The 25,113-nt window shown below is 36.8% G+C and overlaps 1 protein-coding gene across 4 annotated transcripts; it reads left to right on the top strand.

Annotated features, from left to right (window-relative positions):
• The first annotated feature begins 1,023 nt into the window (after positions 1-1,023).
• Positions 1,024-24,839, top strand: NUDT13 (nudix hydrolase 13). Of its 4 annotated transcripts, none has more exons than XM_072971333.1 (9): positions 1,024-1,078; positions 12,826-12,917; positions 15,753-15,892; positions 17,661-17,795; positions 18,601-18,707; positions 19,475-19,600; positions 19,765-19,876; positions 20,609-20,763; positions 23,727-24,839. In XM_072971333.1, the coding sequence occupies exons 2-9, from the start codon at positions 12,835-12,837 to the stop codon at positions 23,925-23,927; spliced, it is 1,059 nt and encodes a 352-aa protein (XP_072827434.1). In that variant the 5' UTR covers positions 1,024-1,078; positions 12,826-12,834; the 3' UTR covers positions 23,928-24,839. The 4 variants fall into 4 exon arrangements, with proteins under 4 accessions (XP_072827434.1, XP_015107299.2, XP_015107300.1 ...); XM_015251813.3 differs by lacking the exon at positions 1,024-1,078 and adding an exon at positions 7,592-7,707; XM_015251814.3 differs by lacking the exons at positions 1,024-1,078; positions 23,727-24,839 and adding an exon at positions 7,592-7,707 and having other exon boundaries at positions 20,578-20,701.
• Positions 24,840-25,113: the final 274 nt, after the last annotated feature.

Raw genomic sequence — 25,113 nt, 5'->3', positions numbered from 1 at the left:
ATAGAACAGCCCTCTATCCTTGGGGGAGAGGCAGGAAACCCTCTGGGACCCTGGATCCTACACTGATAACAAGCTGAAGTCTACAACTGCTGACAGAGAAGAAGGAAAGGCTTGCCCAGGACCAACCATAGATAAATGTTTGAGTTGGCTACCTTTCTGGAGAGACTGAAAAAGTCCCACCTCCCTAAGGCCTATGAACACAGGGCCTGCGTAAGACTGAGTCTGGACCAGGACAAGGGAGAATCTCCATACAAACCCAATCTAATGCAGAATGTGGAGAAAGAGACCCCTTCATGGCATAAGAATGCAAGGGACATTTTAACATAGAAGAGTGTCCCTGAGTGAATTGCTTTAACTTTTATGCTGAAATTTCTTCATCTGCCAAATGGCCATAATAATACGTGTGTGTCCTACCAACCACACAGACATTATGAGAATCAACTGAGATGACCTTATTTACAAAACAGAAACAGACTCACAGACATAGACAACAAACTTAATGGTTACCAGGGGGGAAGGGGATGGGAAGGGATAAATTGAGAGTTTGAGACTTGCAGATACTAACTACTATACATAAAATAGATAAACAACAAGTTTATATTGTATAGCACAGGGAACTATATTCAATATCTTGTAGTAACTTATAATAATAATAAAAAGAAAACAAATATATGTATAGTATGACTGAAACATTATGCTGTATACCAGAAATTGACACAACATTGTAAACTGACTCTACTTCCACTTAAAATTTTTTTAAAGCTATGAATAGTTCTTTCTATAAAGGGTAATCATCTATATTCCTTCCCATTAATTCTGGTCATTAAAATGCCTTAAATAGTGAAAAATTTTCTTTACATTGCCCAAAATGAGGTCTGGCTTTTGCCCTCAGTTTCTAGGCGGTAACCTCAGGCCTGATAGGAGTGTCTGCCTGAGGGCCTTAGGTCACAGTGGGTAATCTAACAATGATTTAGGGTGGGGGTTGGCCACACCCAGTAGTCTTAGAGTAGGAAAGACCAACAATGTGATTTAGAGCAGGGCTTTGGGTGATGATGAAACTCTGGACACTAATGCTCAGGTGAGTCTCCCTGGTTGGCAGCATCCTATACATATTGTCACGCACTGATGCTGGGGAAATACTGCATCCTGACTCCCGGAGGAGAGAACAATAGATGCTCAACATTTAGTAACTCCCCAGACTCCACATTATGTGCTTCTCCCCTTGGCTGATTTTAACCTGTATTTTTACCCTGTAATAAGCCATAACCAGGAGTATAATAGCTTTCAGTGAGTTTTGCGGGTCTTTCCATCAAAACTGAGAATGACTTTGAGAACCCCTTAACTTGTGGTTGGTATTGCAAGTGAGAGTGATCTCCTGGGCACTGTTGCCTGCAACTCTGTAGTTGATCTAAACCCCTCAAAACACCCTTTGCCTTTAAACCTTGTAATATCTTCTTATTGTAACTCTGGGCCTGACCATATAATATACTTTGACTGACATGCAGGCAGAGACTTGCATATTTTCACTTGTGACTTTGCCTGCTGCCATCATCCTCAAAAGAATGTGCCCATTCTAGTTTGCTAGAAAATGACAGACATATGGAACAGAGCCAACTCACCCCCGTTGTCCCAGCCAGGAACATCTTACATTATCCAGCAGTGCACCACCCCTAGACACACAAATGAGACTGACCAGGATCAGCAGAAGCACCTAGCCAATCACTCCAGGCATGTGAGTGATAAACATTGGCTGTATGCTCCTGTAATTGCATGGTTGTTTTCAATGAAGCATTATTGTGACGACATAACTGATAAAACTACCTCCTAAGCTTTCATTGTGATATAGGAATACAGAGTTTATAAATAAGGTACATTGGGGGAAATCTCTAAGTTCATCTCACCCAACACTGAAAACTTTTAATGATCATGTGTCTGAATAATCCTTACCTTATAAAATATTAGAGATTTTAAAATATCTTTAACTGAGATAGTAAAATAATCAGATTAGTAACAGAAAAAATTACATTTACTTCGGGAATATAACCACACACAGTGTATACTTTGTCGCATACTCAGAATCCCTCTGGATATTGGGGTAAAGATGGAACTATGCAAGACACTAGAAAAGTGACAGTTAGCTATAGTTATAACCCATTATAACCCAGTGAAAGCATTTTGCCAGACTTTTTAACTGATAATGAAGCTGACAATTTTATTATTTCCTTTTTCTTTTTTTCTTTAATTGAAGTACAATCAGTTGCAACGTGTCAGTTTCTGGTGTACAGCACAATGTCTCAGTCATGCATATACATACATATATTCATTTTCATTAAAGGTTGAAACAGACAATTTCATATCTTTTTCTTTTTTAACTTTGCCAACTTTCTGATGGAACTGCTAGTGACTACAATGAAATGGCCCACAGGTAGTCATAAAATTTTTTTAAAAAAATTTAAAAGAGAAGAGCAAAAGCAAAGTGAGTAAGAATCAATTAATAGGAAATAGAAACCCATACTCAGTCTAGTGACTGCATTATACTAACAAAATCACATATTCAAATTAATTTTTACCTCAGTATACCCTAATTGTTCTGCTTCATCTTGTCTTCCAGCTGAGTCTGGCCTTCAGTCTTGGTTCCATTCACTGCTCTGTGTTAAACATTACCCCATATTTGGGCAGGTGAAAGAGAAGGAAACTTATTGCACTTTGCTCTAGAAGAGAAGCATAAGGACCTCCCAGTGTTTATGGCACCACTGGCTGTGCAGACACACAGGGCTCTGTGCCAATGGCGTATTATTTAAGAGGCCTTCCTGTAAACCACTTCCCACTCTGTTTGTTAAGCTCTATTTCTTGCCCCACGTGAAGTGAAACGATATCCAACTGCAAGCCCGCTTACAGACTGAATTTGCAATTTCTCCTCAAGTTTGCTCAGGTATCCCTATATCCTAATGTCCACTCCCGTAGTTGAGTAATGGGCTGTTCTCTCTCATGCTTGTGCACACACACAACATACACATATGTACATGCATAGTTAATTTTTGCTGGCAGAGACAATATGTTATATATTCACCACTGTATTCCCGATTCTAGCATGATGTTTGGCACATGCTGGGTTTTCAGTAAGTATATGTTCAATGAATTAATAAACACGTATCTTTAAAATACATTGTTACTTTCACCACTAAAAGTTAGACTGGGATCCAATGACTTGAGGCTCAATTTGTGCCCTTAAAAGACTATGCAGTATTAATTTATCACATGATTAAACAAATGCCATTCCTTTGAACTTAAGCATGTCTGAGGAGAGACAGTTTTATCTTATGACCTAAAAAAACTATGAGGATTATAGTTATTTACACCCTATTTGTTGTATTTACTAACCACGTACTATGATTGTTTAACATAACTAATGATTTGGTTGACTATTTTTAACAGCTTTATTGAGCTGTAATTCAAATAACACATAACTTACCCATTTAAAGTGTGCAATTCAATGATCTTTAATACATTCACAGAATTGTGTACCCATTAAGACCATCAATTTTGCAACATTTCATCACTCCAAAAAAACACCAAAATACAAAAAACAAAACAACACAACAAGCCTCTGTTCTCACAAGCAGTTACTCCCCATTCTCCTCCAACACTTCCTCCATCCCACCTCAAGGCAACATCTAATCTACTTTCTACCTCTACAGATTTGCCTATTCTAAACATTTTATAAATGCAATATGTGATCTTTTGTGAATGGATTCTTTCACTTAGCATAATGTTTCATGTTTCATCCATGTTGTAGCATGTTATTAGTAATTCATTCCTCTATATTGCAGAATAAAACACTGTTTATGGATGTACTACATTTTTTTATCCCTTCATCAGTTGATGGACATTTGGTTTGTTTTTACTTTGGGGCTATGTTGAATGATACTGCTATGAAAACTTGTGTACAAGTTTTGTGTGGACATATGTTTTCAATTCTCTTGAATATATACCCAGGAGTGGAATTGCTGGGTCATTTGGTAACTCTATATTTAACTTTTTGAGGAACTGCCACCCTGTTTTCCAAAGCAGCTACATATCCTACAAGCAGTATATGAGGATTCCATTTTCTCCACATCCTCACTACTCCTTGTCATTATCTGCCTTTTTGATGTGGCCATCCCAATATTGATTAAGTTCTATTTTTTCCTTTGTTGCTTGTGCAAACAAGCTAGCTGTGATTTTGATAGGGATGCACTGAATCTGTAGATCAATTAGGGGAATACTGCCATCTTAAGAAAATTAAATCTTCCAATCTATGAACGAGATTATTTCCATCATTCCTGTATTTTCCGATGTTTATGTGCAGCTTCCCTGCCCCACACCCAGTTAGAGGTACAACCCAGGTCTATTGTACTTTATGGTAGTGAAAGGCACAGGGTCTGTCTGGAGTCAGACAGCCCTTCAACTGACTAGCTGTGTAAATATGGACAAGCTATTTAACTTTTCTGAGCTGCTGTTTTCTCATCAGTAAAGTGCAAATAATAATACATATCTCATAGGATGTTTGGACTAATGATGAACACGTGAAACACTCTGCATAGTGCCTTGAATGCAGTAAATGCTCAATTAATCTTAGCTGTTTGTCCTTGTCTGTTTGAGCTGCTATAACAGAATACCACAGACTGGGTAGCTTATGAAAAACAGAAACTTATTTTTCACAGTTCTAGAGGCTGGAAGTCAAGGCCCTCTTCCAAGCTGCAGATTTCTCACTGTATCCTCACATGGTGAGAGGGGCAAGGGAACTCTCTCAGGCCTCTATTATATGAGGGCATTCATCTCATTCGTAACAGCTTCATCCACATGACCTAATCACCCCAAAGGCTTCACTTACTAATAGTAGCACAATGAGCATTAGGATTTCAACATATGAATTTCAGGGGGAATGCAGACATTCAAACCTTAGCACTATTATTTTTATTATTATAGCACTTGATACTTAATTGCTCAAAAATACAGTAATTTTGATTTTAAAAAATTATTAGAGTCCTAACTTTCTCTAAGCATGCTTCCCCATCTCTTTGGAAGTCACTGACTTTATATCTTGTTTCCCTAAAATTTTCTGTTCCTTCCTTAAATAGATCCATAAATCTGATAAAAAGTATAGGTTCAATAAACAAAGGACAACCTACAGAATGGGAGAAAGTATTTACAGAAGATGAGACTGACAAGGGCCTAATTTCCAGAATATATAAACAGCTCATACAACTTAGTAAGAAAAAAACAAACAACCCAATCCAAAAATGGGCAGAAGACCTAAACAAGCAATTCTTCCGTGAAGACATACAAATGGCCAACAGGCACATGAAAAAATGCTCAATATCACTAATTATCAGAGAAGTGTGAATCAAAACTACAATGAGGTTATCACCTCACACCAGTCAGAATGGCCATCATTAAAAAGTCTACAATGAATGCTAGAGAGGGTGTGGAGAAAAGGGAACCCTCTTACACTGTTGGTGGGAATGCAGTCTGGTGCAGCCGTTATGAAAAACAGTATGGAGATTCCTCAAAAGACTAAAAATAGACTTACCATATGATCCAGCAATCCCACTCCTGGGTATATACCCAGAGGGAACTTGAACTTGAAAAGATACATGCACCCCAATGTTCATAACAGGACTTTACAATAGTCAAGACATGGAAACAATCCATCAACAGATGACTGGATAAAGAAGTTGTGGTATATTTATACAATGGAATACTACTCAGCCATGAAAATGAATAAAACAATGCCATTTGCAACAACATGGATAGACCTGGTGATTGTCATTCTAAGTGAAGTAAGCCAGAAAGAGAAAGAAAAATTCCGTATGGTATTATGTATATATGGGATCTAAAAAAAAGACAAATGAACTTATTTATAAAACAGAAACAGACTCACAGACATAGAAAACAAACTTATGGTTACTGGTGGGGAAGAGGGTGGGAAGGGATAAATTGGGAGTCTGAGATTTGCAGATACTAACTACTATATATAAAATAGATAAACAAGTTTATACTGTATAGCAGAGGGAACTATATTCAATATCTTACAGTAACCTATAAAGAAAAACAATATATGTATGTATATGTATGGCTTAACTATTATGTTGTACACCAGAAATTGACACAACATTGTAAATGGACTATATGTCAATTTAAAAACAATTTGAAAAAAAAGTTTGGGTTCATATGCTAAAAGAAAGGTCCAAAAGAAGTAACTGGTCAACTAACCAGCACTACTACTCTTCCTAGGTACATATTAACATATAACAATGTACATGTAACCTAGGTACATATTAACACTGACATTCAGGATTTAATAACTCTTATCCCCTACAGTCTACTCTCCACACACAGAGTGATTCTTTTAAAATTTAAGTCAAATCATCTCATCCACTTGCTTGGACTCTTCTGTAGCATCCCATCTTCTCAGAGTAAAAGCCAAAAGCATTACAATGGCTCTATAAGAACTCTAAAACTTATAAGGCCCCATGTGATCTGGTGCTTGGCTACTCTTTAACTTCATCTCTCACCACCATGCTTTGTCCTAGCAATTCCTCAAATCTGCCAGGCACACTTCCATGCCACGGCTTTTGCATTTGCTGATTTTTTTTTCTGTCTACAAATGTCTTCCCATAGGTATCCACTTGGCTTCCTTCCTCAGCTCCTTTAGGGTCATTACTCAAATATCAACTTAACAATGAGGCTGACCACCCTATATAAAATATGAAATTCCTCCCTCCTCTTATCATATTTTATTTTTCTCACTGGCCCTTATAACCATGTGGTACATTTCATATTTACTTCTTTGTTTCTTCCTCTAGGATGTAAGTTACATGGGGACAGAAATTTTCACACGTTTTGTTCCTTGCTGTATCTTGTACCTGTAACAGTCCCAGGCACATTTGGTACTCATTAAATATGTGTTGAAAGAATGGCCTTCAAAACTGTCTTCTGTGTTAACACGTAATTTTAGTAGTAATGAGAAAAAGGAACAGCATCAAAGCAGTTTTGTTGGGAGACTGCTATCAGCCAAACAATCCTCTTGCCCTGGGTAGTCAAGGGATGACTATAAGCTCAAACACACCTAGAAACAGTGCTGTCCTTTGAAATTGGTAGACTTTCATGAAATGTTAGAGTGAGCTGTGAACTGGGCAGACAGAGACAGAATTAGAGATACAGAAAGGTTGAAAGGTCTCTGACTTCCCATCCCAACACTTCTCTTCCCCCTCCAACTCCCACCCCAAAAAATGCCTTCTGTATAGGAAGATGGGTTTAAAGACTATTGTTCATTATTTAAAAATGAATCTAATGCTAGAACTACTGCAGAAGTTCTGGTAATGGGTTTAGATCTTAGAAGATCATGCTTTTGACAACAACCATGGTTAATTTGCAGTTGAGGGCACAGCAGCGTGCCTGGGGATTGAACTACAATTCCCAGAATGCATCTCTAGGAGGATTCTGGGAAGTGTGGCAGAAGCATGCTTTTGACAATCGTGGTTAACTTTGGTGAGCTTAGCAGCAGGCATGAGGATTGAACTACATTTCCCAGATTGCATCCCTAGTAGGGAAGTGTGTCAGAGGCAGCAATTATCCAGGAAGGGGAGTCCAACATCCTAAGAACATTTGGAACATTTCTGCTGATTCTCAAGGGCTAGGAAGGCACCCACAACAGAATTCAGAGTAAGTAAAGAGGAAGAGAAACCTACCCAGGTTCTAAATGCAAGGATTTTATGGGGAAACCTAATTAGAACTTGAAAAAATCCCGCTGTCAGACTCTCTTCCTTATTGCAGGGACAATGATCACCTTTGCATCATCACTTGTGGAGCTGTCGTTATTTTCTGAAACATTTTTTGAGAGTTATTTGAAAATGGAATTTGTTAACTTCTCTGCCTTGTACCTGAATCAGTTTGAATTAGGGGAGAAAAAATTATTTTTTAGAAAGCAAACCATAAAGCTGGTTAGTGAGACTTTGAAATCTGTTTCCCAGTGGCTCCTGAGTTTTGCATATTTCGCATTCCACTGAGGTCCATAGTCATGAAAAGTCAGACCCACTGAGAAGGACTCTCTCAGATACTGCCAAACCTGGCCTCCTCTTGGGAGAAGTAACCACAGAGATTCGAGATGGATTTTTTTTTTTTGTCATGCTATAGTGCTTTTTATAAATTAATCTTTGTTTTAAGATGAACAGGATGAGAAACATGTCTGAATCATTTATTACAGGGGGTTTAGAAACACTGTTAATCTTAAGGGCCTTGCCTTATCATTTAATAGTTTTTGGTCAAAATAATATTACCTTTCATCTCTATCAGTCTTTGTACTTTTTAAAAACTTAACTAGTACATGAATGTTGGAAGATGCTTTCCCATGTATTTCTCATCAAAACATGAGCTTTGGAGCCAGACAGCCCTGGGTTTGAATCTGTTGCTCTGTTTAGTTAACCTCTCAAAGCTTTATCTTCCTGTCTTGTACTACGGAATAAATTCATTCATTCATTTATAGACGTTGTGTTTTACATTGTGATGGGGACTGTGCTAGATGCTGTACACAGGGAAGATGCAACCCCAACGCTTAAGAATTTTACAGTCCAGCAGAGCTTAGAATTACGTGTTTCAAAACCTGACAGGGTTGTAGCATACGTTAGGTCTCTTTTCTCTCCTTCCTTCCCCTGTGAGAAATGACAGAAACCAAACTCCCTGGCAAGTTACGTGACAGCCCCAGGTCGCAAATTCAGTCAGTGGGAGATCCAGGAATAAAAGTTCCAGTCTCTCCAGTGCTTATTTCCCTGTCCCTTTCTTGCCTTGGAGGAGACATGTATTTACACTGTAAACAAAACAGAAGGCAGACCTGAGCTTGTCATCTAAAGTAAAATAACGGCGCTAATATTTTCTTCCAAAACTAATTTTGTGAATAGTGCATTTTTATCCCCAGTGTGCCATCAGGCATAAAATACAGTAATGGTTGCTACTTCAAACAAAAACAACCATTCTGTTTCTGATGAGGAATTTGGGCAGCTGGATATGAGTTTCCTATGTAGTATCTTTACCAAATCTGTGCCCTTGGGTCAATAAATTCTGAATAATACCTCACACTGAACACCCCTAAAGGTGAAAATCACAAACCATCTCAGAAAAACAGTAATGAATTTTCCCTGCATTAGATTTCTAAATAATATAAGGCCATAAGAAATTATATTTTCATCCTTAAAGTATCTCATATATCCTCTTGACTGTTAAAAGAGCCTCTTTTTTTGTGCTGAGGTTCAGTCTGAATGACAGCTTCGCAGAGAAAAGCAATACATATAACAATGGTTCCTACGATGGGTTTCGGTGATCATATTATGGACTATGCTGTAAATGTACTACAGTATTTTTAAAAGTAGAATGGTCAAAAGTAGAGTAAAACCACAATAAGTAAATGAACACAGGACATCATACAGACAATTTACAAAAGGAGAGCTAGAACTAGTAAATCTGAAAACACTTCGAGTCTTAACGGTGATAAAAAAATATGAAAATTCCATTTTTTAATTAAATGCCATTAACCTTTATAAATGCAGCAATGTATAGAAAGCCATATGATTATAAAACAAATTTTGTCCCAATAATTCTATGTCGGGGAACTTACAGAGGTAACCTGAAAACAGCAGCACAGAGGTATGCAGTAGTAGTTATTTCTGGTGATTTAAAATCAGAGCCATCTAAATGTCTAAAATTAGAGGAATATTTAGCAAAATAAGGAAGGGAGTCACTTAAGGTAATATTATACAGCCATAAAAATAAATAAAGTTTATACAAAAACATGGAAAACTGACTATGACATGTTTCCTGAAAGCAAGTTGAAAAAAATGTTCACTGATTATAAATATGTAAAGTGCGTGTGTGCAAAGGACCAATATGTAAATTATATTAATGTGGTAATATTATGGGTGCTCTCACAGTTCCGTTTTCTAGATGTCCTGTAATATTGTTATAGTAATTTGATAATTTAAACAATCTATTTGAAAGAGGAAAATACAGTTAAAGCTGAATTTTAAGGAAATCATTTTCTCTTCTTTAACTTTTAAGTAATCTATACTGCTTTTATGTACGATGTGCATAAAAAATATACAAGAGACCATTTAGAAAAGGTTTTAGACTTAATCTTTACTAGGTTTATGACTGCATCAATAATATATGTCTGGTTTTCCTTTTGATTATCAATTTTTTTAAAGCTTCATTAGGAACTTTGTCTTCTACAAGCTTTGTGACCACCAGCCTATGAGTCAGCCAACCATGATAATTCACACTGGCTACGGTTAACTTAGTAGGCATTACATTTAGGCAAAACATCAGGCAGAGAAGCACAGTGGGCCACACAGATTAGTCAGTAGTCATAACTACAAACAGCTCTTACAGACTCACCAAAGGAATTCAAGGAGCTCACCAAAGAAATTCCCTAAGGCTCTTAGAGAATGTGATGAAATGCTACTGGGAACAATGGCCTGGAAAACGCCTCTTAGTGCAGTCAGTCCTGGGAACTACTGATTTATTACCCGCTATCTTATTTACAAGAAATACGAACACATGGCTAAAAAAATGTTTTAAAGTTTAAAAACGTAAAAAGTAAAAATTACAAGTACCCTTTTCAATCGCTATCTCCATCTCACTTTTTAAAATTAGTCACTTGTCAACAGTTTGGACAGATTCACAGACATAGAAAACAAACTTGCAGTTACCAAAGGGGAAAGAGGGTGGAGGTGGGGATAAATTAGAAGCTTGGGATTAGCAGATACAAACTACTATAAACAAAATAGATAAACAACAAGGTCCTACTGTGCATCACAGGGAACTGTATTTGATATCCTATAATAAACCATAATGGAAAAGAATATGAATATATATGTATAAGTGGATCACTAGAAATTAACACAACACCAGAAATTAACACATTATAAATCAACTATACTTCAATTAAAAAAAAAGTTTGGTACGTGTACTTCTAGTCATTTAAAATATATAAATAAATACATATGTAGTTACATTGGTGTATGTATGTATATTTCCTTTTCTTTATAAATTAATTAGATCATGCTAAACCAACTAAACACTACTTGCTTTTCTTAATAATCTGAATATCTTTCTCTGTTACTGCGTATATATTTTTCCACTGTTATCTTTATTTTTAATAGCTGTGTATTATTCCATTTTATTATAATTTTCAGTTAACATTCCTGTACATGTCCTTTCCTTCCTAGGATAAATTCATAGAAGTGCAATTGGTAGGGGAAAGGGATATTTATTTACATTTTGATAGATATTCCCAAATTGTCCTCCAAAGATATTGTACTAATTTACATTCTCAGAATTGTATAGGAGACAAATATTGACCTTTAAATTCATTTCTTCCAGTAAATAGGGATTATACCTTTAATACTCTCCTAGAGTGCTGTGTAACCTACATATCACATACTGCCTTCTGTGAAAGATGTATATTTGTTTTCTCTCTCCTGTTAGAGTCTTTTAAGGGCAAGATTTCCATCCTGTACATTTTTGTGTCCCTTAAGAGAGCTTGCATAAAGCTCAATAAATACTTTGCTGAATGTTGCTTACTAAATATATTTTGCCCTTGACTAGGACATAGACTGTAGCCAAAGCTGTCCAAGGATTAGCCATCAGTGATTCATAATTATGCAACCCAGAAGTAAGCCTAAACTTTAGATGTTCCTCAGTGGTTCAGTGTTAAGCTTGCTTCTTTTGGGCACAGTTAAAAGGGTGGTTTGTTATTTAACTGCACTGATTTTCTCATTTCAGTGGACTTCTTTGACTTCTTTATTGCTAATGTGAACTTTACTTTTCATGGGGAATAAAATGCTAACTGATATACAATTTAAAAGGAATCACCTTCTGCAGAATGGATTCTTAAGATACAGAACTTTTTCCCTCTCACAATGATATAAAAAAATAGAAAATAGCTTAGATCCATGTAGATTTGCATTGCTGCCTTTTGAAATATTTTCCTAATGCCTGCGATTTTATATTTTCCTTATCTACTGGGTTCTTACTTCATTTTCAAAGGGACTTTGCTTTTCATGTATTCTGAGGAACTTGGCTCCATGACTTTGGAGACCTGGTCTGTTAGGGTAATGCTAGCTGCTGTAACAAACTTCAAAATGCCAGTGGCTTACTACGGTGGAAGCTTATTTCTAGCTCACAAATAGTCCAAGGTGGGGAGTCCCTGGTTGGTGGGTGGCTTTTCCCCATGTAGGAATTCAAGGATCCAGGCTCCTCCAACTAATGGTTCTGCCATTCCAGAGTCTTCCAAGCAGATGGGGAAAGAGGATGGAGAAGGCGTACCCACTTCTTAACTGCTTCAGCCTAGAAGAGACACCTATCACTTACATTTACATTCTATTGTTAAGACCTAGTTTTGGTCCTACCAAAGGACCAACGGAGGAGAGAAATGTAGGCTTAGCTTGGCACCTACCTCTCAGCAAGAATTCCACACTATGGAAGGAGGAGCACATCTTTTTTGTGGATAGTTAGCTGACTCTCACAACTTATTAGGTAGGCAGAACAGGGTTGAATTCTGTAGATTAGGAAAGGTACTGAATTAGGTACTGAAAAGTTGAAATCTCACGGCTAGTTAGTGGTAGAAATGCAATTTAGAAGCCAGATCATCTGACTTCTACTCTGTTTATCTTTCCTTAATATTAAATAGTGATCCTATTTAATTGGCTTGAAGTATAACCCTCTTGGTGATTCATTACTTTAAATTCAATGCCATAATCTTTTTTTTTTTTAACTCCTCATTCTCCTAAGGACTTGACAATGTCCCTGTATTGTGGAATTGCTTGCAGAAGAAAATCTTTTTGGTGCTATAGACCACTGTCAACCTATGTCACTAAGACACGGTGAGTTTTGACCAAACTGAGCTCTGATTATTCTGTCTTTGTCCCATTAAATTATAAAATATAATTATGTCACAATCCTGTACTGGGGATTAAGGATGTATGACTAAGATTTACATATAAATATGTTCTTTGCAAATTATTTATAATTAGAAAAATTCTAAAACAAACTAAATTTCCAATATTATCTAAAATACCTAAAATGTCTGACATACTGAAATAAACATTCTATAAAATAAGAACTTTATCTTTTTCACTATATTTCCCCTAGTGCATAAAACCCTAGTATCTGGCACATAGTAGGCACTGAAATATTGTTGAATGGATGAATGAAAGCAAGGGAGAAATTTAATTATGGTACACCCATATGATGGAGTTAAAAACTATACTGAATAATAGTTAAGTTTTCTGAAAATAAGGTAGATAACTCCAATCTCTGCACACCCTCCATTTCTTCACCCAAGAACTAAACTTCAGTGAAAGGTAGACTAGAAAAAAAAAATCTACACCAGTATAGGAAGGTGATAAAGGACTTCTTTGTCCTCAGCCTGGGTAAATTTGAAATCTGGGAATTTGAAATCACTAGCCTGCTCTCATACAGTTTTGTGGTTTAAATTTGCACCATGTACGTGGTGTGGTCCCAAAACCCCCACCCTAAGAAAAGAATTCATGTAGTATTCATAGATTTATTAATACCTCTGCACCTTGCAGAAGAAAATGTAAAACCCCTCTGGAGGGATACACTCACAGCCAGGGCTTCCCACATTGAAAGCTCTGCCAAACACAAGTGCCCAGTCTAAAATGTAAAGGCACATAAACATATACAATCTTACATGAGCAAGAGTGAGAATTGCAATACTTGTTTTATATATTGTTGGACACAGGTTATTTACAGTGCTTAAGCTGAGATTCTGAAAATAGTAACAGAATTACTGAATAGTCTAAAAAAACGAGTGTTAAAGGGGTTAAATATATTGAAAATGAATTTAAAAAATCACACACACAAAAATTCTATTAATAAAGAATATGGTGTGAAAAAATGTTAATGCTGAAGAAAAAGGCTACAAATTAGATCAATTCTAAATATACTTATTATAATATGATAGATGCATAATATTAATAAATAGTTTGGAGAATTCCAAGGTCTAAATAGTGATCAGATCTCAGTGGTGGGATTCTTGATAATTTCTCTTTTTTAAAGAAAATTGATAACTGTATTTTCTGATTTCTATAGGATGACTATTTTTTTTACTTTGATAATAAGGGAAAAACAGTTTAAGTTTGATAATCTTAGCATTTTGGTTTCCATACTATTATAACTAAAGGGGTAAAATGCATTTTAAAATATAGTGTTTTGATCAAGAAGAATGTCAGGAACTTTTTGGATCTCAGTCCCAGTTCCAGTGAGGCCCTGGGTTTAAGACCTTAACCTGGATGTTTTTGAAGTGATTTGCTTTCTAGGGTCATTAGGGCAAAGCACAAGTTGTACCACTCTTACTGTTCTTTTACAAAGGCAGCAGTATTTGCTCTATTGTTTATATTTGGTAACTTCTGAGTGGCACATGTCTCTCCTTTGACATACATTGAGTCTTTGTCCCAGGAGGTTGCAGTCACTCATTATAAGTTTAAAAATATCATGAGTATTAAAATCTCAGGTTTCTTTTGTCTTCTGTTTATAAAGTACTCATTGTAATCTCTTTTATCATAGTCAAAAATAGGTTCCTAAAGATGCCACTGGGGCACATTTATCCTTTTGCTTTGTAGTTTTATGTGGAGCCAGCTCTACTGGTGTTACAAAAGCTCCCAGATCCTACAGAAAATATCTGTAAACTGTGTTTCCCACTTAAGTGACAAAATACGCCATATACCTGAGAATCTGTTTCAGGGCTTTCAACAGTCAAAAACTGTTATCCCTAAGGCCCCAGAAGGAGAGTCCACTTTCAGTCCTCCCTGAATCGTGCAGACCCTGCCCTGATTCCCAAGCTCTTGAAAGGAGCCATCCTTAACGAAGGTACTGGAAAAGCCCAGAACTTGCTCCATTACTTTTTTATATATATATTTTAGAGAAACTAATTATAGGATGTTCTCTTTTTCCCCATTTTAATTTTGGCTAGTGACAATATTACACTTATTAAGTGAGTGTAGGTCAAGTATGGCTTCACTCTCATCAGTGGTCCCTTCAGTAGACTTAAGGAGCTAATGTCATCCACTTGGAGGACTAGATGGTTGAAACAAGAGTGCATTAAAGATAAAATTTAATCTTTATCATCCCTAGATTGAATGAGAGCTCCTGAAGGTATACTGCTTGCTCTGTCTGCAGTAATAAGGTCGGCTCCCAACTGCTAGGTACTCTGTGGTTGATGTTTTATCAATGTACAGGTTTTCCTTTCACTCGCATGTAAATTCTTGCCTCATAGCAATAATATTGGCAAAGTAACTTGAGGTTCAATTCAGTAAATATTTATTACCCTTGAGGTTCAATTCAATAAATATTTATTGAATTGAGCCATTCCATATGCTAATTACTGGCAATATAGAACTAAGGAATACTCTGCCCTTACAGAGATCATAGTCTTTCAGGGGAGACAGACAGATTAACAAATAATACCAGGTAAGTGCAACCACAGAAGTTTATATGGGCAAGGTATACAGTAGGACAAAGGATGTAATGACTCCCTGTAGCTACCCCAAATCCTTTTTTAAAGCAATTTAGGATGTAAATAAATAAAAGGGAATAACTGTGGTGGAGAGAATTGCAGGAACAGAATTCTCAAAGACGAATGCTTCATAAGTAACTAGGTGTGGTTTCGTAATGCTTTGATTACTTCCACAATATAGGTATTTATTTGAGCTGAAGGAAGATGATGATGCATGTAAAAAAGCCCAGCAGACAGGAGCATTTTACCTCTTCCATAACCTGGCTCCTTTGCTTCAGAAATCAGGACATCAATACCTGGCCCCGCAGCACAGCCTATTAGGTAAGCCTAAACTGGACCAGTAGAGTAGACCAGCCTGTGGCCACTAAGCAGAACTCGTCCATATTGAATCCCTGAGAAGAATCCTCTGACTTCAGAGTCCAGATTTTTTCAAACTGCTTCTGCCAATTAATTATTTAGTGCATAAGCCTGAATCGCCCAGTTTTATTCTATTATTTGGTAATGGTATGAACCACTACTGCCTTAAACCAAGGATCAGCAAAACTGCTGTCCAAATTGGAACCTGTGCCTGTTTTGTAAATAAATTTTTGTTGGAACACAGACATACTCATTCATTTACATGTTGTCTCTGACTGCTTTTGCACTAAAATGGCAGAAGAGAGAGTTGGGAGTTGTGACACAGACCATATGGCTCACAAAACTTAAAATGTTTTGCTAACCCCTGTCATGGACCAGTGATTTCCAGCCTCCATGGCATTGCTCACTGTTACACTGTTTAAGCTTTGCCTCATGACTGGATTTCTCCTAGAAGAGTCAAAACTAAATGTGAGCTAAAATTAATTGGTTTTGAGAACTCTCTTAGGGTATATAACTAGAGATATCTAAGCCACTGGGATTTGGCTTTCAAGATGCTAGTGGTTACCAGTGGGGAGAGGGAAGGGGGAGGAGCAAGATGGAGGTGGAGGATTAAGAGGTACAAACCATCAGGTATAACATAAGAGACAAGGATGTATTGTACAACATGGGGAATACAGCAAATATTTTATAATAACTATAAATGGAGTATAACCTTTAAAAATCTGTGAAACACTATATTGTATACCGGTAACAGATAATATTGTACATCAACTATACTTCAATTTTAAAAATATGATATTGTAAAATAAATACATAAGTAAGTGAAAAAATCGTGAAAAAAATGCTAACTTTCAGTTTTATGTGATGTCACTATACACTGACTTCTAAATACAGTGCTAGGGAAATTCCTCTGTGGGTCAGATGAATACTTAGGTAGTTTCTAGCAGGGCAGAAGTATATGGGGATGCTTATCAGAAGGTACTAAACATTATTTACAGATTAGCAATGTAATGTTGTATTATGGACAAATAAATACAAGTCCTTCATGCACGGGAGGACAGGTTTTCTCCCTACACAGCACTTGTCTTATACAGACCGGGATCTCAGATGAATAGTCTACCTTGGCCCACAGAAGCAGCATAATCTAGAGACTAAAGTACAGAGCTGATCTGGTCTCTTTACCATTTTAAGCATGACATATTTTTTTTCTCAGTGCCATAATAAGTTAACTATCATGGATCTTTTTTTCTTGGCACTTGGTATGATCCCCCCGCCTTTTTTTAATTGAAGTGCAGTCAATTACAACGTGTCAATTTCTGGTGTACAGCACAATATCCCAGTCGTGCATACACATAATTTGTTTTTATATTTTTTATTAAAGTTTATTGCAAGATATTGAACATAATTTCCCATGCTGTACAGAAGAAATTAAAAAAAATCTACTTTCCTGTATCTTTAAAACTAAGGGACATGCTCCTTTTATGATACAATCATAGAGTAATACAGTGTTATACAGAAAGAATTTTGTAGTCTAAACTTCAGATTGCTGATGAGAAAACAGAGGCCTGGGGAGGTTAAGTGATTAGACCAAGATTACATAGCTAATTAGCTGCAGGGCAGTGACTGGCATCCAGGTGTACCTACTTCAAGTTGAAGTAGATGGTTTCCTGTAAGTCTATGGCTCTAGTGGCTTAATTAAAACCCTTGTTTTCTTCCCTTTTGTGTTTCTTAGAGTTGGAAAGGCTTCTGGGTAAGTTTGGACAGGATAGTCAAAGAATAGAAGATTCCGTGCTGATTGGATGCTCCGAACAGCAAGAAGCATGGTTTGCTCTGGATCTAGGTCTAAATAGCTCCTCTTCCATAAATGGTACATAACTTTTTCCCTAATGGGTACTTCCCGGTGTTCTTAGACTTTGGGATGCCACATAAGAGTAAAATTTCAAAGAACATTTTAAGCATACGAAAACAATTTCAATTTTTTAAAAAGTTAGGACATAGCAAAATACTGTCATCTACTATCAACATCACTCACAAAAAAGTAAAGATATTTTCATGCTTTCCCAGCTGTGTGGTGGGTACAGAGATGTTTATTGTATTATTCTCTGTACCTTGATACATTTTATATGTCTTAAATATTTTATAAGAAATGTTTTAAAATTCATGCAGGTGAATAAACATGTTACCTTGCACTAGCTCTGGGTCTTCAGACCTGCATTTGGGAACCGGTTTGCTATAGGCTCATGGCTTCTCTCAGGCTTTCCTTCTCTCTTTCAGGGTCTAGGTGTAAATGTAAAGATGCTGGAATGAGGTTCAGATGGGAGCTTTGAGGTCCCATTTCATCTTTTTTCCAGGGATAGTGTGTGGCTAGTGCAAATGTTCTTACTGCCCTGAAGAGGATCTTGAGAAACACTGTGCACTAATGTTTCCCAAATTTCCCTGAATATAAGAATCTCCTGGTGCTTGTTTAAAAAAAATAAAGATTTCTGGGCCTCACTCATCTCCTACTCAGAATTTCCAGGTAGGGGCTTGAGAACCTGTAAATTTTTTATTCTCCCTAGTTGAGTCTTATTAGGTGAGCTTGGGAAACACTGTTCTAACAGGATATACTTGAGAGGGTCCCCGAGGCAAAATCTGACATTTGTTTCATTTCGTTCTCTTCTCCAATTTTTTAGCTTCCTTGCAGAAACCTGAAGTGGAGAAAGAGCTCACAGGGTCTTTCACTGAGCTGAGGAAGGCTCTCTATCAGCTGAATGTGAAGGATGCCTCCTTGTTATCCACGGTAGATTTTGATTTCTCCATTCGGTAGGAAATGTAGTAAAGTAGTTTATACGGGCAACATTTGATTTCTCCTTTTGCAGATCATACTCCTTCCTACAAACGCTGGCAGAAAGACAATGTGCAGTAGGGAGATTACGGTTTCTTCCTTCTTTTATCCTGTTTTTGGCAGGACCATTGTTCTCCTAAGGTCCTCAGTATCATTTTCTCCTAAGGGCATGAAGATCCACAGCAATATGATCTATCAGCCTCATAAACATTTTGAATGACCACAGCGTGACATATGTATCATGAGAAATTATTTAATGTAGTTTTAATGACTTGTCCTCCAGCTTTAGATTTCACTTGCTAAAGTGCTTTTGATTGTCCATTTAAAGAGGTAGCTCTAAACATTTTTTATTTGCCAAAAAATTCCAACTTTATTGGGGAGGAGTACATGTTGGGGTGTTTAATTACATTGGAAATGTTTTCTTTTAAAGCTGGGTCATAAGTACATGGATGATTATAATACTTGATATATTATGTATTTTTAAAATGATTCATAATACATTTAAAATATGCTTTTTAAAAATTTATTCTTCAAATACTAGACGACTATGTTCAGATAGTTTCCTTATTTTAAAGCTTAAATAGTTAATAATCATTTAAAGTAGGTGAGCTGGAAAGAAATTGGCATATCCCTTTGAGTTGCTTCAATAGGAGGCCCAGCATTGTTATTGGTGAGCCCCACATCCTCTCCAAATGAAATCAAGTCCATCGTCGCATTCCCAGGCTCAAGCTCTTCTCCGCTGGCATGACACTCATCAGTTCTGCAGCAGAAGTGGGCAGCCCACCAAGAAGAACATGGCTGGCAGCAAGCGTGTGTGCTCTTCCAATAAGATCATCTATTATCCACAGGTAAGTGCTGCTTTAAAAGGACAGTAATCCAAGAAGGTTGTGCACTACTCTGCCCTGGGGATGGAAGCCTGTACAACTAAAAGGCTTTCCTTAGTTATTTATTCCTTTATCTCATTAACAGGTCCCAAAGCCTTAGTGTCTAAGTTTCCATCCCCTTTTCCCAGATGGCTCCTGTGGTGATCACTCTGGTGTCAGATGGAACTCGATGCCTGCTTGCCCGCCAAAGTTTCTTTCCCAAGGGAATGTATTCTGCCTTGGCAGGTTTTTGTGATATAGGTAAGGAATTTAGGGTATGTACAGATGACATTTAAGGACACAAAAGCTTACGAACAGTATGTATTTGTCTTTTTGCAATAGTGCTTGGAGTCTCAAGCATATTCTTCCTTATTATAGAGAAAATGTCTGGCATTATAATTTTCCAGTATTTTATAGGCAAATTTTCAAACATAAGCATAATTGGAAGACTTAAATAGTAAACACTCATACTCACCACCTAAATTCCATAATTACTGTACTTTATCACATATCTGTCTACCCATTCCTCTATTCACCCATTAATCCATCTTATTTTTTGATGCATAGATTGCAGACATTAGTACACTTACTCCTAAATATTTCAGCATGCATATTAATAACATATTAATATTATCAACATATAATATACATATTAGTATTATATTAATGTTAACTAGAATTTAATATTTATTTTTAGGGTTTTCCCCTCAGTCTATTGGGGTAAAATTTGCAAATGGTGAAATGTGGCATTCAAATTTAATTAAAAAGCTGAGGGCAGCAGCAGCCTTTCCCACTCTTATTTTGCATAACTAACCTAGCAGGTTCAAGTATTCCAGACTTGATTCCTAGTGTTGTAGAGACTCAGAGATTTAGGGCTCTCCCAAGAGTATTTCATTGAAACTTTGGAGGCAGCTTTGCGCTCCTTTCACAAATGGGCGTCTGTATCACCCTTCCTGCTACAGGGCTGTCCTGAATTAATCTGAGTGCTTGTAGGTGAAAGTCTGGAAGAGACTGTCCGGCGAGAAGTTGCAGAAGAGGTGGGATTGGAGGTGGAAAGGCTGCACTACTCTGCATCCCAGCACTGGCCCTTTCCTAATAGCTCACTCATGATTGCTTGTCATGCAACGGTGAAACCAGGGCAGACAGAGGTAAGTTCTGATGCTTCCTTTATGATATACCCTTTGACTCATCCATCCTTTGCTGGTCTGTAGGTACTTATTAAGCACCAGTCTAGTCCAGCATTGTCTAGATTATACAAAGATGTGTAAGATATGATGTACACTCTTAAGGAATTTGCAATCTTGTAAAGAAAACAAATAATCACCATGAAAATTGGGAGTGCCAACATGGTCACCATTCTTTTTTGTATATCTATCTCCATCATAAAAAAAAAATCTTTCATCATTAGGAAATTAACAGAGCATCTTAGTAGGGAGGGTATAGCTCAGCGGTAAAGTGAGTGCTCAGCATGCACAAGGTCCTGGGTTCAATCCCCAGTACCTCCAATAAATAAATAAACAAATGAACAAACCTAATTGCCTCCCCCTCCACCCCCCAAAACACCAGAACCAAAACAAAACAGAAAAACAGAGCATCTTACATAGAATACACAATAAACATATAAAATTTAATGATTGATCATATTGCTCAAGTCAGTCAAGATGTTGGGAACTAATAATATAAAATTATAGGAACTTCTGGTTGAAAGGGACTTAAATGTTGTCTTATCCAACCTCACCTTGCTTTTCTGTAGCATCCCTGACAGATGGCCTTTGGTCCCTATCTGCTGAAGTCTGTCTATTGTATGCTTTGGTTTCTTTACAATGACTAATATCTAATCTGTCTCAACTTTCTGTGGATGCAGTTTGCATCACTTTGCTTCTTGCAAGGAATATACTATGCTTTCAATGATCATTAATTAACCCTTGTCCTTTAAAGAAGAGTAATATTTGTGTTTTTTTAATGGAAAGTTATATAATCAATATAGGCACAAAGAGAAATAAGCATTATTCACAACTTACCCCTCAATGTTAATCAATCTTAATATTTTAGTATTTGAGCTTCCAGGATTTTTAAAATATTTTTTTAATATTAAAAAAGTACCACTTACAACCAAGAATACTCTATCCAGCAAGGCTGTTGTTCAGATTTGATGGGGAAATCAAAAGCTTTACAGATAAACAAAAGCCAAAAGAATTCAGCACTACCAAACCAGCTTTACAACAAATGTTAAAGGAACTTCTCTAGGTTAAAAAAAAAAAGCCACAACTAGAATAAGAAAAGTAACAGGGGAAAAAAAAAAAAGAGAGAAAAGAAAAGTAAGGGGGAGGAGGGTACAAATGCAGGGTATCTAAAATGCATTTGAAAATAAGAGACCAGCAACTTAAAACAATCATGTATACATATAGACTTCTATACCAAAACTTCATGGTAACCGCAAACCAATGTAACTCTACAATCATCAAACCACAAAAGAAGAGAACAAAACGAAGAAAGAGAATAAAAGACCTACAAAAACAAACCCCAAAACAATTAACAAAATGGCAATAAAAATATACATACCAATAATTACTTGAAATGTAAATGGATTAAATGCTCCAACCAAAAGACACAGACTAGCTGAATGGATACAAAAACAAGATCCATATATATGCTGTCTATAAGAGACACACTTCAGAGCTAGAGACACATGCATGCTGAAAGCAAGGGATGGAAAAAGATATTTCATGCAAATGGAAACCAAAAGAAAGCTGGAGTAGCAAACTTATATCAGACAAAATCTTTATTTAGATTTTAAAATAAAGACTGTTAAAAGAGACAAAGAAGAATACTACATAATGCTCAAGGGATCAATCCAAGAAGATATAACAACTGTAAATAGATATGAACCTAACATAGGAGCACCTCAGTATATAAGGCAACTGTTAACAAACATAAAAGGAGAAATTGACAATAACACAATAATAGTGGGGACCTTAACACCCCATTTACATCAATGGACAGATCATCCAGACAGAAAACCAATTAGGAAATATAGGCCCTAAATGACACTTTGGACTAGACGGACTTAATTGATATTTATACAGCATTCTGTCTGAAAGCAGCAGAATACATATTCTTCTCAAGTGCACATGGAACATTCTCCAGAATTGATCACATGCTGGCCCATAAAGCAAGCCTCAGTAAATGAAATGCTAATCAAACAAACCTAATTGCTGGAGAGGAGAAAAAGAAACCCTCCTACACTATTGGTGGAATGGAAATTGGTGCAGCTGCTATGGAGGATGGTATGGAGCTTCCTTAAAAAAACTAAAAATAGACTTACCATATGATCCAGCAATCCCACTCCTGGGCATATTTCTGGAGAAAAATATAATCTGAAAGGACACATGCACCCCAATGTTCACAGCAGCACTATTTACAATAGCCAAGACATGGAAACAACCTATATCCATCAGCAGATGACTGGACAAAAAATTGTGGTATATATACACAATGGAATACTACTCAGACATAGAAAAGAATAAAACAATACCATTTGCAGCAACATGGATGGACCTGGAGATTGTCATTCTAAGTGAAGTAAGCCAGAAAGAGAAAGAAAAAAACCATATAATATCACTTAATATACGGAATCTAAAAAAAAAAGACACAAATGAACTTATTTACAAAACAGAAATAGACTCACAGACACAGAGAAGAAACTTACAGTTACCAGGGTGTAAAAGGGGTGGGAAGGGATAAGTTGAGAGTTCAAAATTTGTACCTCTTGGGAAGTGATGGAAATGTTAGTTATCTTGATTGTGGTGGTGGTTTCATTGGTGTATATACATCTATCAAAATTCATCAAATTGTATATCTGAAATATGTATAGTTTACTGTACAGAAATTACACCACAATAGTTTTTTTGAAAAATATACCTAACTCTCTCTCTTAATTATGGCTCCTTTGCTTCTGGAATATCTAGAACTGATTATCTCCCAGCCTATAGACCCCAGATATTACCTTCTAAGATTGCTCAGTTCTAGAACCATTTTCTCATCTTTGGCCATAGTATTCTAAGTTTTGTAGCTCCTAACCTTATATCCTGTTTTTCCTTATGTCTTTCAGATCCAGTTGAACTTGAGAGAACTAGAAGCAGCTTCCTGGTTCAGTCACAATGAGGTGGCCATAGCCCTGAGGAGAAACAACCCATATACTCAGCAACAGAATAGGGCTTTCCCATTCTGGTTGCCCCCAAAGTTCGCTATTGCCCACCAACTGATTAAGGAGTGGGTGGAAAAACCAACCCGTTCTACCCTGCCTGTTTAGCTCAGATTGGGTCACCTGATCAGGTAAACACCTCCTCACTGTCTCAGGGGAACATCAGATATCAGCTGATAAAGAGGAGGTGACAAAAGGCCATATCCAGGACAATCTCATAAGGCAGAGCAGGTGAAGCGCTTACAGCGAGACATCACTACCAGCAGTGTTTATGAAGAAGTCCCTACTCACAGGCAATCAAAAATGCCAAAACTGACAAGATGACAGTTGTCAAAATCAAAGGGAAGGCTAAAGCATTAGTTTGGATATAGGCTCTTGTTCACTCATTTTCTCCTGTGCTTTGGAAGCAAACATCTTTTGGCATGTGACTTATTAATGCTGGGTTTATACTAACTGCCAAAATGTGCCTGGTATAATTTTAGTTAAAACTTTTATCTTGGTATCAAAAAATATATAGCAAGTTACTTTTTAATCCTCATAGAATTTTTTAAAATAGCACAACATAACATTTTTGAATTCATGTAACTATTTTGTAGATGGTAGTTAAATAAAGGTCATATTTCTTTAAGTCATCCGAAGGGTTGAGGAAAGTAGGAGTTAAGGTCTTCCTCAAGGTATTCTGTAATAAATCAGATGCAGTGATGTTCTGTTGAGGTAACTGCATCCTAATGGGGCTCAAAACAGTTAAGTCTTTTTTGCTGTTATTTGCTCAGTTTGTGAACCAAGGAAGAGATTATCCCTTGCCATGTCTGTTTTCCTAAATGTAAAATGGTTGATGCCATTTGCACACCCAGTAAGTGTTGTAACTTCAAAGAAGGGATCAGTGAAGATGAACCATTTCCTGAGTTTTATGGGATAAACTAAATTTAGGATTTCTCATCAGTTATACATGCCATTCTATACCTTGTCATAAGGGACAAGCACTTACCTGGAGAGAATGAAATAAATGTCTGTACCTTTGTTCAGGTGTATTTTTGCGTCTTATGATAGTTAGAAAATTGTAGCAAGTGAGAATTGGGGGTGGGAGGAAGTAATCTCTATTTACGTGACAAACATTTAAGTCCAGTTTCCAAGTCTGTATAATGACTAAAGCAACGACCAGAAGAAATACCATTAGAAGTCTGTTTGAAAAGAGGAATGGCTGGAGAAGAGAGTCATATCCCAGGTGCTTTTACGCACTAATTCATGATTAAAGACACAAGTGCCAGAGACCCCAGGATTATTTAAATATCCA

This window comes from Vicugna pacos, chromosome 11 (assembly GCF_048564905.1).
Source record: "Vicugna pacos chromosome 11, VicPac4, whole genome shotgun sequence".
Taxonomy (NCBI): Eukaryota; Metazoa; Chordata; class Mammalia; order Artiodactyla; family Camelidae; genus Vicugna; species Vicugna pacos.
Note: the sequence above shows the minus strand (reverse complement) of the source record. Positions and strands in the feature narration are given on the sequence as shown.